This window comes from Pan troglodytes, chromosome 4 (assembly GCF_028858775.2).
Source record: "Pan troglodytes isolate AG18354 chromosome 4, NHGRI_mPanTro3-v2.0_pri, whole genome shotgun sequence".
NCBI lineage: Eukaryota > Metazoa > Chordata > Mammalia > Primates > Hominidae > Pan > Pan troglodytes.
The window spans coordinates 169,432,377-169,447,845 of NC_072402.2; the positions used below are offsets into that span (position 1 = coordinate 169,432,377).

The window sequence follows — 15,469 nt, forward strand, 5'->3', positions numbered from 1 at the left end:
TTCACGTACATCGTCACTCTTGGCAGTTTTTGTTGGCCAGGGCAGAGCTAAACCCATCCCCCACTTTCCTGCATCTGCAGAAGCCACTCTGTCTGCTAAAAACCCCTCGTTCAACCAGGACTTCCAGGAACAGCGAAGTCACACATTTCACACCCACATGTACCAGGCAAAGGGTCTCGAATGGCACGGGAGATGCTTGCCTTCAAGCCACCAAAAGACCACTGACAGGGTCTCAGGGAGCACATCATCATCATCTCTATGCCCACGTACAGAGCATGCTTACTCCTCAGCCTTCTATCAGTCCTGAAATCAAGCATCTGGGCTGTCACGTCTCAAAATTCTATTCCTACGTTAATTTTCCATAAGAGTCTTGGATTCGGGAGCAAGCGAACTGAGGAATTCAACAACCCCACTGGGGTTTCTCCCTCACCCTCCAACCCAAGACCCAATTTAACACACTCAACTAATTGAGGGGCGCTTCACACTCCAACCTTTTCCAGTCCTGCTCCTGCAGGTGGCGGCTGAAGTCATGGGCGGAAGGGCCCAGGTGCCTGAGGAATTCTCAGAGCCCTGCCGTTGATTCATTTGTCTGCAGACATTCTAGACTCCATGTCTCCGAGACAGGCCACGACAGAGTGCATGACAGGGTGAGCCCGCCTTATTTTTCCCTCCAGCTTCCCCCTCCTTTTTTTTTTTTTTCTTCTTGGCCTCAGAGCCCAAAGTATTCTGGACATATTTTTCATTTTTCCAAATATCAATTGCTCTTTTATTCCCTCTCTGAAGCAGTGAGTAATAAGAGTTGTGTCTGGTCCTGAAATTCCGACTGAAATAAATTAGCCCAATGACCAACAGGAGGTGCCTAGAACAATAACAGCGGAATACTTGGCATGTTACAAAAGGGCCCCTGGATGTCGAAGTACAGTAAGTCTAGAAGCACATTACAGAGCAGCATCGCCAGAGCGGGTATGCAATGAGCCATCCAGGCAGCAGAACGCCTCATAAATTAATCCTGTATTTTTTTTCCTTTTTGGTCCACTGTTCACAGTTCTTTAGCCCTCTGGTTATGGGGCATGCAGAAGGGTATTTTTGGTGTGGCCTGTGGCCCTAGCAGGCAAGCCTATGCCAAGGCTGTGTGTCCATGTGTACATTTGCCCCTCCGCTGGCCTGGCCTCCCAGCCTCTGCTTGCCACAGTGAGAGAGAACAGAACCTGGAGGCAGCAGGCTGTGAACAAACACTGAGCTTCTACTCAGTGGCAGGTGCTGCGCTAAGTTCTGGAGTGCCACGGACTGTGAGAGGGAGATAGACCTGCCCTCCTGGGGCCGAGAGCTTGGACATCCCCCAGCCTCTCAGAACTAGGTCTCCATCTCAGTGCAGAATGGAGGAGGGGAGAGCGGCAACACTCAGCTGCCCCATCCCTCCTTTCCTGGAGGTAATCACCCATCAGATGAGTCTTGGGGGTGACACAGCCTTGTCTCCCACTTCAAGAGCAGCAGAAGCCTCCAGCCTCCTCCCTACCTCAGCCTAGCAGCTGTCCTTGCCCAGAGCTTTGAATCTGCAGGGAGCATCCCAAAGACACAGTAGTGGGCTGAGAAAAGCCCCCAAGAGATACTCACATCCTAATCCCTTGAACCTGTGAATATTACCTCATATTGCAAAATAGGACTTTGCAGATGTCATCAAATGCAGGGTTTTAAGACGAGGAGATTTGGCTGGGCACAGGGGCTCACGCCTGTAATCCTAGCACTTCGGGAGGCCGAGGCGGGCGGATCACCCAAGGTCCGGAGTTCAAGACCAGCCTGGCCAACATGGTGAAACCCTGTCTACAAAAATACAAAAATTTGCCAAGCATGATGGCAAGTGCCTGTAATCCCAGCTACTTGGGAGGCTGAGGCAGGAGAACTGCTTGAACCCGGGAGGCAGAGGTTGAAGTGAGCTGAGATCATGCCATTGCACTCCAGCCTGGGTGACAGAGCGAGACTCCACCTCAAAAAAAAAAAAAAAAAAAGATGAGGAGATTTTCCTGGATTATCCAAAGGGCCCCAGCATGATCCTATGAATCCTTATAAAAGGGAGATGGGAAAATTTCACACACACACACACACACACACACACACACACACACACAGATAGAGACAGAGAGAAGAGGACAAGGCAATGTAACCATGGAGGCAGAGATGGGAGTGCTGTAGCCACAAGCTAAGGAATGCTGGCAGCCACAGATGCTGGAAGAGTTGAAGAATGGGTTCCCCCTGAGGGAGCACAGCCAGATGCATGCTTTGAGAGTTCAGCCCAGTGCTACTGACTTTGGACTTATGGTTTCCAGAACTACAAAAAATTAATTTCTGTCGTTTCAAACCATCCAGTTTGTAATAATTCATTATAGAAGCCATAGTAACTAACACAGACACCAAGAGAACTTAGAATTCTTTCATGGCATTGGAATCCCACCACGCAGGGTATACATTTACCCCAGTATTCCGTTCTGGTTCAGTGTCTGCCTGTGGTATGCCCCTGCCCGTGGTCCCAACGGCTATTCTTCTCCCTGGAGTTTCAGCCTTCCCATCAAATTCAGGAGGTCCCTCTCTCCTCTCCAAGACTGGCCTTTTCCAATTTTAGTTAGCCATAGGGGCTTCTGTGGCTCGCCATAGCAGGTAGCAAGCTCCACAGAGCAGGGCTGTTTCGAGGATTAGGGAAAGCCTCGGTTGAGCACAGCAGACACACAATAAGAGAGTTCACAAATTGATGGCGTACGTTGGGCTCACAAAGTGAATTTTTTTCTAAGTTGAATTTGTTGCCAACATTTACAAGCCAGGAGGTTTCATACAAAAGACTGAATTTCTTACTTCTCTTGAAAATAAATCAGAAGTTCTCACCACACTGAACCCCACATTCTCATGCAACAATTGGCTGGCCTTTCTGGACACACGTGTTATGATTTTGCCATGGTCCCCACCATGCCCTTTCGTTTCACACCCAGACTACTTCTCTCATTTTATTAACTGTTCAGTACCTGTATGCATCTGAGTTTGCAATGTTTGTTATAAATACAAGTCTTTATTCTGTAGACTAAAGGCAGGCACCAGACCCAGGCTAGGACTGGGTTCTGGTTTCAGGCCCAGGTTGTGAGGTCTTTTCCCATAATTCTCAGTCTCCCCAGACATCCTTTCTTCTCCCCTCCAGCTAGCCAAAAACGCCTCCTCCTTTATGAAGCCATCCGGTCCTCTTCCTTCCGTAGTCCCCACCCACTCCTGTACAGGCTTGCCAATTATGTCATCTCTATCAGTTTTCTGGATAGACTTTTCATATAAACTCTTTGCAATCTTACATTACTGGGAGAATTAAATTGAATTGGCATGGGGGCAGCCCAACAAATACTTGGAGAAGTGAGGAGGAGAAAAGGAGGGGGGACTGGGAATGAAGCGAGGAAGGCAGGGAGAGAGGGAGGGAGGAGAGGAAGGAGAGAGGGAGGGAGGGAGGAAAAGAAGGAGAGAGAGAGGGAGAAGGGGGGAAGAGAGAGAAACTACCTGAGGTTCCAGTTTGAGCCAGGCACTATCCAGTTAGTTCATCCCGTTTAGCGCTCCCAGTAACCCTGTAAGACACATATTATTATTATTGGCCTCACTTTTCAGATAACTGAGACTTAGAGACATGATGTCACTTTCCCAAGTGAATGTTACAATGATACCAGGATTTGAACCCAGGTGTGTTTGGGAGACAGGACTCAAGCACAAAGCACTGCTTGGTCTCCACTTATTAGGTTTGGGGCAGATTTCTCCCTTGGCAGAGTGTAATTTTTCAAGACTGATTAGTTATTCCCCTGGAAATCTTTATTCATTCACACATTTCCATTCATTCCCTGCCCCCGCCAACTCATTCTCACATTGACTTGCTCCCTAATTCCCTCCTTCAAAGGCCTCTCTCTCCTTTCTCATCCTCTCCCTCTTCCTTTACTAGGAAGTGTGAAGCACCCAGTGCTGTACTAGACCCTCTGCCAGTCCCCGGCCCACACCAGCTACTGGGCCAGTTCTCTGAGGGCCAGATGGGAAAGCTCTTCCTCCCTCTCCTCCCTGCCCTGAGACCAAATCCTGGAAGCTCTGCCTTCCGAAGGAGTTTCCTGGAAGAATTTATTATGTTTCCTAGAAAAATGTGACTGTAATTCATTACTTTTTTTGTGTGTGACTGTAATTTTTTTTACTGTAATTCATTACTTTTTGTGACAGTAATTCATTACTTTTGATGTGCCATAATTAGCTTAATGAGCAGTCCTTACCTACCTGCATTTGACATTTCAAATGTGTCCACCAGATAAAGCCCAAGAGCCAGCAACCGCATGGGTGCCTGCAAGACCATCAAGATGATGCAAATGGCCTTTGGAGGGCCCTCAAGTGGGAGGCAAGAGACTTGAGTTCGGTACCTTTCCTTGGACTCTCTTGGGTTGGACTCTTTCTTTCTCTGGTCTTGAATCTTCCCAGGGAAGGAGCAGTATCCAACGGCCACCAAGAGCCAGGGTGCTTTCACAAGAATGGTAGAGTCCAAATCTCAACCCTGCCTCTTACCAGCTGAGTAACTTTGGAAAAGTGTTCAGTCTAAGCTTCAGTCTCCCCATCTGTAAAATGGAGACAAAAATATGATTTACTCCCTAGAGTTGTAATATTTATATGGTGAACCAATGCATGTAAAGCACTTTGCACAATGCCCAGTACTTAGAAAACTCTCAAAATATCTTAGTTGCACATGGTAATGATACAGGAGTTAAGAAGAAACTAATTAGTCAGATAGTGAGGGTGCAGAAGTCCTCGGTAAGGTTTTCCTTTTAATGAAAAGCAGCCCCCAATTATTTTCCTTTCTGACAAAGAACAGTCTGTAAAATCGAGCTGCAGACATAGATGCTGCAGTTGTGCCAATCATGTTCAAGATGGCGGCTCCGTCTTCCCTTCTCTCTGTCTGCCACATGTATACTAAGGAGCAGACAAGACAGCCCCGGCTAAGGGGAAAGTTCATTTGCATAATAAGATTAGGGTGGGGCAGCTAGCCTTCCCCAGCTATGTAACTGTCATACCTCATGCAACCAATCTGTGAGCCCCATGTAAATCAGACACCACCTCCACAAGCCTAACTGTAAAATTCTGGTGCATCCACCACCGGCTAGTCTTTTCCTCTGAGAAGTGCCCCCCCACCCACAGAGCTGTTTTTCTTTCTCCTTTTTTGCCTATTTTGTGTGTCCGTGTCCTAAACTTACCTGGTATAGGACACGAACCCTGGATATTTACCCCAGACAACGTAGCCGCTTTGGTAATAATAATAAAGATATGCAGAAAAGGCAAAAAGGAGTGGAGATTGCATGAAATGCCACGCGCACCAACCTGGGATAGTCATGGAGTTGGAAGTGAGAGGTGAAGCCAGCTGGACTTCCTGGGTCGAGTGGGGACTTCCAGAACTTTTCTGTCTAGCTAGAGGATTGTAAAAGCACCAATCAGTGCTCTGTGTCTAGCTAAAGGATTGTAAATGCACCAATCAGCACTCTGTAAAAATGCACAGTCTGTGCTCTGTGTCTAGTTAAAAGATGTAAATGGCCCAATCAGCACTCTGTAAAATGGACCAATCAGCACTCTGTAAAATGGACCAATCAGCAGGATGTGGGCGGGGACAAATAAGGGAATAAAAGCTGGCCTCTGCAGCCAGCAGTGGCAACCTGCTTGGGTACCCTTCTACGTTGTGGAAGCTTTGTTGTTTCGCTCTTCACAGTAAATCTTGCTGCTGCTCACTCTTTCGGTCCACCACCTTTAAGAGCTGTAACACTTACCGTGAGGGTTCGCAGCTTCATTCTTGAAGTCAGCGAGACCATGAAGCCACTGAAGGAACAAACTCTGGACACAGAAGGACAGGAGGGAAGATGGTTATGTTGGATATTCAAAAAGTCTAATGGAAATCTCACATCTACTTACGGACAGTGAAGCCACAAAAGACAAGAATGGCCACTTTCTTTGTTTTTAGCTGAAACTACATTAACTCCTTGTGGTAAACAAGAAGACTTTGGAGTTAAATAGACCCATACTAAGGCAGGGTATGTGCCACTGGGTAAGGAGAGTAACGTTCCCAACAGAAACTAACAGTGCCGGCCTTGCCGGGCAGTTAGGAGAATGAGATGAAATAACGTGTGGAAGGCACTTACCCTGGGTCAGGCGCATGGTAGGTACTTCGTTCATGACACCAACTAATTCCGATACCCTTCCCTAGCCACCCCGGACCTCGGCTTCTTCAAAACGTAAAAATCATACCACCTGCTTTACTCATTCGGCAAATATTTACTGAGCCAAGTACTATGAACACAAAAATGTATTCAGCAGACAGAGTTCCTGGCCTCTCAGAGCCTGCAGTTTGAGACCGTTCATTATTCATCCTTTCAACAGGTATTTTTACTGAACATTTACTATGTAACGGGCTGCGTAAGGGGCATCAGAAATGCAATGTTTAGTAAGACAGATTTAATTCCCCACTACCCACAGAATTATAGCCTAGAGAAGCTGTAGTAATCTAGTGAAATGCCTAGCGTATAGCCGGCCTCCGTGTGTAAGTTATCTGGGTGCCAGTCAGAAGCTCTGTATGTGGAACTTTGGTAAAGTTAATTCACAAAATGTGGAACATTGATGATTTCTTAACACATGAAATTTGTTTGGCACATGGGGGCTTTTAAAGTATAAGGAAAGACCAAAGAATATGAAATATTTAGGTATATACCTAACAAAACATGTACAAAAGCTATATGCCAAAAATTACAAAGTGCTGGTTAAAAAACAAATGAAACGGAAGACCTAAATAAATGAAGAAGCATACTGTGTCCATGGGATAGAAGACACCACATAGTAAATATGATAATTCTCCCCAAAGTGATTCATAGGTGTGATGCAATTCCTATCACAATCCCAGCTGGCAAAGTATTTTGTTATGAAGTTTATATGGAAAGGCATAAGCCCTATGAGAGCTGAAACAATCTTGACAAAGAAAAACAAAGTGGGAAAAATCACTCTACTTGCTATTAAGGCTCACCGTAAAGCTACAGCAGTCAAGACAGTGTGGTATTGATGCAGGGACGGATACATAGATCAATGAAACAGAATACAGAACAAATGTCCAGTTGGACATCCATAAGCAAAAAAATTAACCTTAAACTTCACACTTTATACAAAAATTGATTCCAAATGAATCATGGGCTGAAATGTGAAGCGTAAAGCTATACAACCAAAAAAACAAAAATAGGGGAAAATCTTCGGAACCTAGGGCTAGGTGAAGAGTTCTTAGACTTGCCATGAAAGAGCACAATTCATAAAAGAAAAAGTGATAGACTGGATCAAAACGTAAAACATTTTATCTGCAAAAGTCCATGTGATGAAGTTCAAAAGATAAGCCACAGACTGGGAGAAAATAATTTGCCAACCGTATAACCTAAGAAGGACTAGTATCTAAAATGAGCAAAGAACTGTCTCAAAACTCAACTGTAGCAAAACCAATCCAACTAGTAAATGGGCAAAAGACAGGAACAAATGTTCCACAGAGGAAGGGGTGCAGATGGCAAATAAGCTAATATGAAAAGACGTTCGGGCAGGGCATGGTGGCTCACACCGGTAATCGCGGCACTTTGGGAGCCCGAGGTGGGAGGATTGCTTGAGCCCAGAAGTTCAAGACCAGCCTGGGAAACATAGCAAGACACTGTCTCCAGCAAAAAAATAAAAAATTGCTTAATAAAATTTTAAAAAAACGAAAAGATGTTAAACATCATTAGCTATCGGGGAAATACACATTAAAACCACAATGAGATGTTACTAAACACCTGTCAAAACGGTTAAATTAAAAAATAGTGAAAACAGCCGGGTGCAGTGGCTCACGCCCGTAATCCCAGCACTTTGGGAGGCCGAGGCAAGCGGATCACAAGGTCAGGAGATCAAGACCATCCTGGCTAACACGGTGAAATCCCATCTCTACTAAAAATACAAAAAATTAGCCGGGTGTGGTGGCGGGTGCCTGTAGTCCCAGCTACTCGGGAGGCAGAGGCCGGAGAATGGCGTGAACCCGGGAGGCAGAGCTTGCAGTGAGCCGAGATCGTGCCACTGCACTCCAGCTTGGGCGACAGAGCGAGACTCTGTCTCAAAAAAAAAAGAACAAATAGTGTAAACAGATATTGGTGGGGATGAGGAGAAACCAAATCACTCATACACTGTTAATGAGAATGTACAATGGCACAGCCATTCTGGAAAACAGTTTGACAATTTCTTATAAAACTATCATGCCATGATGCTATGGCCCAGCAACTGCACTCTCAGGCATTTATCCCAGACAAATGAAACTTACGTTTACCCAAAAACATGTACAAGCATGTTCATATCACCTTTACTCGCAAGAGTCAAAAACTGGAGGCAGCTGGGTTTTGAACAGGTTTGGAACGTGTCCTTCAGTATAGCATACACATATCACAAAATACTACTCAGCAGTCAAAAAGAATGAACTACTGATACATGCAACAAATTGGATGAATTTCCAGGGAATTATACTATGTTTTTTTTTAAAGCCAATCCCCAAAGGTTAAATACTGTTTCATTCCATTTATGTAGCATTTGGAATAAACAAATTTTAGAGAGAGAGAGCAGATGAGTGATTTCCAGGAGTTAAGGACAGTGTGGGTGGGGTCGGGAGGCAGCAGCCATCACGAAGCAGCACAAAGCCCCTTGTAGTTTTGAAACTCTTCTGTGTCTTGACTATTGTCCTAAGTAAGCAAACCTGCACAAAATTGTTTAGAATTAAACACACACACACACACACACACAAATGAGAACAAGTAACACTGGGGAAAGCGTAAGATTGGTAGAGTGTATCAATGTCCACATCCAGGCTGTGATCTCCTACTGCAGTGAGGCAGGATATTACTGTACCACTGGGGGGAAAATTCACAGAGGGTACACAGGATCTCTCTGTATTGTTTCTTACAACTGCATGTGAATCCACAATTAGGTCCATACATTTTTCAATTAAAAATAGCTTTTATTGTTTTTTTTTTTTTTTTTTGTAATTTTTTAAAAATAGAGACATGGTCTCACCATGTTGCCCAGGCTAGTCTCAAACTTCTGGACTCAAGCAATCCTCCAGCCTCAGCCTCCCAAAGTGCTAGGGATTACAGGTGTGAGCCACTGCACCCAAACTATTGTTTTTATATTTTAGAATTAGCATTTTTATTAAAAACTTGCAAATATAGAAGAAAATAATCAGAAAAATCATCATCCTGAAACATAATCTTTTGATGCATTTCTTCCTGATCTTTGTTTTCTACACTCATGTGAAAAATAAAAATGAGGGAAGGGACTAAAAATCAGGGTGGTGGAAAGGTGGGAACCTTGCTGTCCCTACCTTCTGTGACATCAGAACTCAGTGTTTGCAGGATGCCTGGAGACCACAGGTGGGGGAGGGGAAGGGTGCCCTTCTGTCTGTTGAGTGTGGTCCACGCAGGCAGCCAGATCTGAGGCCATGGCAACCCAGCAAGTGGACAGCAGAAGGCAGGGGGCCGCAGAGCAGGTGGCAGCCCAGCTGCTTGAACGGAGAAGGGGCAGCCACCGTGATGACGAGAAGCAGGTGAGGCCAGGCCAGGTACATGCTGCTTTCCTCCCATCTGGGCTCCTTTTGCCACTCCAGACAGACTAGAAGTCCCTCGAAGCCCGGAATGAATCTTGGACCCAACCGTCCCTGGATCCCACTCTGATGGAGCACAGCTTAGGGGCCTAGGCACTTCTTGCCGGGGCCATCACTGACACTGTCTTATTAAATTCTCAGCACTGCCAGCAGAAGGTATGTTCCAGGAGGACTGGGCTTTTTGTTTAGTTCCCTGCTGAATCCCTAGTGCCTAGCATGGTGCTTGGTGCCAAGTAGATGCTGAATGAACGAATGAACTGATAATACTCCTGAATTGGAGCGCTCCTGGAGGATTCATTCTCAGGGCTGAAATTCAAAACTCATGTGGGATTTCGTCAAAATGGAAAACATTAATGCTTGCTACACACAGCCTGGTGCATCCACACCCCATCTCTTAGATGCTATCAACCTCATTCACAGAGGGTAATCTGAGGCCCAGAAAGGCAAAAGGGCCGTACAACTGGGACATATCAGGATTTGAAAACACATCCATCTGATTTTAGAACTCCCTGAAACCAGGTTCATCTGCTATGAGAACCCTGAGCAAGGGTTTATTCTGAGGATAAGAAGAAGCTGTTGACGGGTTTTAAGCAGAGCAATGAATGAATGAGCTCTGCTGTCTCTGTTTTCAAAAGACTTGTTCACTCATTAATTTACTATACATGCACCGAGCGCCTTCTATATGCTGGACCTTGTAGCATATAACAGGGGCCTTCATGGGCACCCATCATGCTGCGGCTTTTCCTAAAAAGTGTTCCATAGACACCATACCCCAGGAATGCTCCTTTTAGAAACATTCTTTACAGAATTCTGTGGCTTGGGGAAGGCTGCATACCCTCATCCCCTCCTGAAGACTGACGCTGCTCATTCAGGTAAGGAAGGCTCTGAGAAGTCCTGCAACAAAGAAGTCTGCATAGCTTTGTTTACCACAGCATTTCCCACCTTGATTCTACCAGAATCCCATTGTTTCTTTTTTTTTTTTTTTTTTTTCTGAGATGGAGCCTCGCTCTGTCACCAGGCTGGAGTACAACAGTGCGATCTTGGCTCACTGCAACCTCCACCTCCTGGGTTCAAGTGATTCTACTGCCTCAGCCTCCCGAGCAGCTGGGACTACAGGCGCCCGCCACCACACCCAGTTAATTTTTGTATTTTTAGTAGAGACAGGGTTTCGCCATATTGGCCAGGCTGGTCTCGAACTCCTGACCTCATGATCCACCCACCTCCGCCTCCCAAAGTGCTGGGATTACAGGTGTGAGCCACTTCTTCTTTTTTGAAAGACTTTGCAGTGTATTTCAAAATCCATTTTACAGATGAAGAAACTGAGGCTCAGAGAAATTATTTGGCTCAGGCCCCAAGACGACACAAGGAAAAGGACTCAAACTCAATCCTAGTCCATGTTCCTCCCTTTGCCTCCATGCAGCACAGTATAGAAACCAGCAGCAAGAATGCCGGGGAAGAAATCAACCTGTAAAATACATTGATAGAGGACTGGTTAGACACATAGAAGAGCTTCCAGGCCACGAAAACTCATCAGCCATTTTAAAGATTGTGACAATTAGTGTGTGTCTTCCATGAAAAGATTCCTAAAGAATATTGTTAAGAAAAGAAAAAGGACCCTAATATTACATGTACAGTGTGATGATTTTGCATTGGGTGTACACACAGATCAAACTATGGAACATTTCTAGCACTGAGGGAGGCTCTTTTGGGGCTCCGCCCACCTGGCATCCCACCCTTCATAGCAGTGATTCTGATTTGTGTCATCATAGCTGAGTTTTCTATGTTCTTGAATTTCATGTAAATGGAATCATACCATGTATACCTTTCTTTCTCTTATCATTGTGTCTGTGAAACTCAACCAGTTGTTGCTATGTAACATGTTTTTTTTTTAAGTTAATAGTAATGTAGTTGCTAGTATTATAAAGAAAATTATCTGGGGAAGAGGCAAGTTAGACAAATCTTTCATCTTCCTTGTTTAGTACTGGGTCTAAATGTTACTTCACATACTTGGGTGTGTAAGAAATTTATTCTTTCTTTAAGGCAAACTAGATCTGACTCAGCCAACATCTAGTGAGTTTGGGGAAAATTCAATGTCAGTCAATATGCACACACACACACACACATATTTGAAAAACAAGAAAACTTTAAAAGCCATGGTCAAAATTTCCACATTAGCAGAAAAAGAAGAATTAAACTCAATAGTATAAAGAAATAAATAATAAAGACAAAATCAGAAATTAATGAAATGTAAAGCAAACAATAAAATTAATAACCATTTTTAATTGGTAAAATTAAATTAAGAATTGGAAAACTTCTAAATAGACTCAACAAAAAACATACATAGAAAGAAAACACAAGTTACCAATATCAAGAATGAAAGAGGTCTCTTGTTTCCTCTCTTGACCTCTTTTCTTTATATATATTTTTTAAAAAGAATGAAAGAGGATTATTATCATGACTCTTACAGGCATTAAAAGAATATTAAGGTAATATTAGGAACAATTTGATGCCAATACATTTAACTTAGGCGAAATGGACAAATCTTCCTTGGCAGTACAACTTACAAAATTGACTCAAGAAGAAATAGTCTTAATAACTACAGGCCCAAAAGTTTTCACCAATAAATTTTATCAATCCTTTGAGATGAAAATAATACCAATCTTACACAAATTATTTCATAAAATAGAGGAGGAGGGAGTTCTTACCAACTCATTTTAAGGGGGCAACAAAATCTTGATACCAAAACTTGACAAACGTGTAGAAAAAAAAAATTTTTTTTGAGACAGATTCTTGCTCTGTCACCCAGACTGGAGTGCAGTGGCGCAATCTTGGCTCACTGCAACCTCCGCCTCCCAGGCTCAAGCGATGCTCCTGCCTCAGCCTCCCGAGTAGCTGGAATTACAGGCGCCGGCCACCATGGCCAGCTAATTTTTGCATTTTTAGTAGAGATGGGGTTTCGCCATGTTGGCCAGGCTGGTTTCGAACTCTTGACCTCAGGTGATCACCACGGCCTCCCAAAGTGTTAGGATTACAGGCATGCGCCACCGCGCCTGGCCTAGAAAAAATTTTAAACCAATCTCTTCTGAATATAGATGTAAGAAATCTCAACAAAATAGTAGCTTATCAAATCACATGATATATAAAAAGGCTAGCTAATGCATCATGAACAACTAGAGTTTACTGAAGAAGCTCATTTGGCTCAATATTTAAAACACAATTAATGCAATTTACCACAAAAATGGGGACACATATAGTTGCTCAGTGGGTAAAGAAAAGTCATTGGTGGTTTCTTATAAAATTAAACATACATTTACCATATAACCCAGCATTTGCATTTCTGAATATTAACCCAAGAGAAATGTGAACATATGTTCACATAAGGAATTGTATATGAGTGTTCATAGCACTTTTATTCATAATAGCCCCAAACTGGAAACAACCCAAAAGTCTATCAACAGGTAAAGAGACTGTGCAATATTCTATGTTCATATAAAATAAATACTCATCAATAAAATACACAATATACTCATCAATAAAATTGAGCACAAAAAAATAGAGGCATTTCGAAAACATTGTCTTAAGCAAAAGAAACTAAATGCAAAAGCACACACACTGTGTAATTCCACTTATACAAGGTTATGGAACAGGCAAAACTACTCACAGTGACAGAAAACAGATTAATGGTTCTCTCCAGGCAGGGCAGGAGTGAGGATGGAATTGACTGCAAAAGGAAACTTTCTAAGATGACGGAAATGCTCTACATCTTGATTGGGGTGATAGTCTACAGGTATAGACATTCATCAATACTCATCAGACTCATCAGACTATACAGTTTAAATGTGTGCGTTTTATTATATGTAAATTATACCACAATGAAGTTGATTCCTTTTCAAGATCAATTAAAATGAAAAATGTTTACATGAGAGAAAATGCAAATTGAACATCAGTAAGTTGCAGTGTTATCTATTTCTTCAAAGTTTGGGAGTTTTGTAGTAAGTAAGTGTGACTTAGATAACTAGAACAAAAGCTAAACTCAAAAAACTGTCTTATAAGCATTCCCATGTCTGGCCCTTTGTGATGGAAGCAGGGGGACCTGGAGAGAATTCATCCTCATGTTCTTCCTCCTCTTCCTCTTCTTGCACCCTAGACGCTGTTGGCATTGCTGATCTTGGTGCTGTACTTGAGCACAGAGATATGGGGTGAGCATTCTGGAATCTGAGAAAGAAGGAACCAAATCCACATGAAGCTTGGTGGAGTGTTCCAAAGATGGTTGTATGTTAAGGGGACCTCCATAACCCACCTTCTCCCACTGACCCTTCATCATACTGGGATAACTAACCATGTTTATTTCAATTAGTGCTCATTTGCTCTTCAGAGGTGATGTTTGTGCCTGTTTCAGGAAGCAGTTGGGAGGTGTCAGAAAGGATCAGAGAATGTAACTACTACCAGAATCTTGCAGTCCCCCAGGTAATATGTCCAGCAAGGTACTGAGGTGAGGCAATCTGGGAAGGCTTTCCAGAGGAGGAGTCATTGGCAACATGGGTTACGAAAGATAAGTAGTCGCTTGTCAAGTGCAGAAGGTGGGAACAGGTACTACGAGCACAATGAGTAGCATGTGCAAAGGCCCAGGGATCTTTTTGAAACCAGTGGGGATGGGGAGGAGGGTCCTATCTGAGAAAGCACAGGATGCCACTTCTGTGTCTGCCTTCCAGGGGCTTGAATATCAGACCGACGAGCCCTCAGAAGAACCGATAAAGACCATCAGGAACTGGCTGAAGGAGAAGTTGCATGTCTTCTTGGAGAAGTTAGAGGAAGAGGTGCAGCAGCTGGAGCAGCTAGCGTGGGACCTGGAACTGTGGCTGGATGCTCTTCTGGGAGAGCCGCACCAGGAGGAGCACTGCTCCACATATAAAAGTCACTTGTGGGGGTGGGCCTGGGGCCTGGGAAGAGAGCACAAAGGTGGGGAGGGGTTGCCAGAGATTTCTCTAAGCAGGGCAGAGCTCTGACTCTTGAAGTTCCAGTCAGGCAAGAAAATAAAGTAGTTGGGAAATGAAGTCCGCTGTTCACATTCATGAATGCTGACAGAAACAGCGTTGGCGGAACACCAGAGCCCGGCTGAGATATTCTCCCTGGCACCATGACGTGGCCCCCTGGAACAAACACGGGCTTCAGAGCCAGCCATAGGTTCAGGACTCTTCTACTTTCTTGAGACGTTGTGTAAATTTCCTTAACCTGAGACTCAGTTTCCTCACATATAAAAATCGGGGAAACACACTTTGCCTTATAGGAAGACAATGTATGTAGGGTGTGTATACAGGGTGCGTCTGGCACAGAGCAGGTATCGGATAAATAGCTCTTCCTTTCTCACATGCCTTTTCCTTCCTCCCTGGAGTGTGGTAAGAGGATACTAGCTCTGGCTAAGTGTGTGGATATTATGCGGCATTCAACCCTCTGACTCTGCTGGTGGAAGTATACGTTCCTAAAATCTCTATTTGGTGATAGCTATCAAATTTACAAATGCATTTTCTCTTTGACCCAACAATCTGCTTCAAGGAATTTATCCCACAGCTGCATTTGCCCACACATGAAATTACATGTGTATAAGATTATTCACCCCAGCTTTATTTGCAGTAGCAAAAAAATGGAAGCAACCCAAATGATACCAGGAGGGCTCTGGTTGTATAAGTTATGGTACAGCCAGACAATGAACAATCATGTAGCTATAAAAGAGAATGAGGAAGCTTTCTACTATGGTGTGAATATGGGTGACCCCCAAAATGCATCTATTGGAAC

At 44.0% G+C, this 15,469-nt stretch overlaps 1 protein-coding gene across 4 annotated transcripts; it reads left to right on the forward strand.

The window, feature by feature from the left end:
- Positions 1–9,402: 9,402 nt before the first annotated feature.
- Positions 9,403–14,730, forward strand: SMIM23 (small integral membrane protein 23). Of its 4 annotated transcripts, none has more exons than XM_009450122.5 (4): positions 9,403–9,619; positions 13,824–13,875; positions 14,076–14,143; positions 14,389–14,730. In XM_009450122.5, exons 1-4 carry the CDS (start codon positions 9,515–9,517, stop codon positions 14,680–14,682), a joined length of 519 nt encoding a protein of 172 aa, XP_009448397.3. In that variant the 5' UTR covers positions 9,403–9,514; the 3' UTR covers positions 14,683–14,730. The 4 variants fall into 4 exon arrangements, with proteins under 4 accessions (XP_009448397.3, XP_016809682.2, XP_016809684.2 ...); XM_016954193.4 differs by having other exon boundaries at positions 9,430–9,634; positions 14,052–14,143; XM_016954195.4 differs by having other exon boundaries at positions 9,430–9,634.
- Positions 14,731–15,469: the final 739 nt, after the last annotated feature.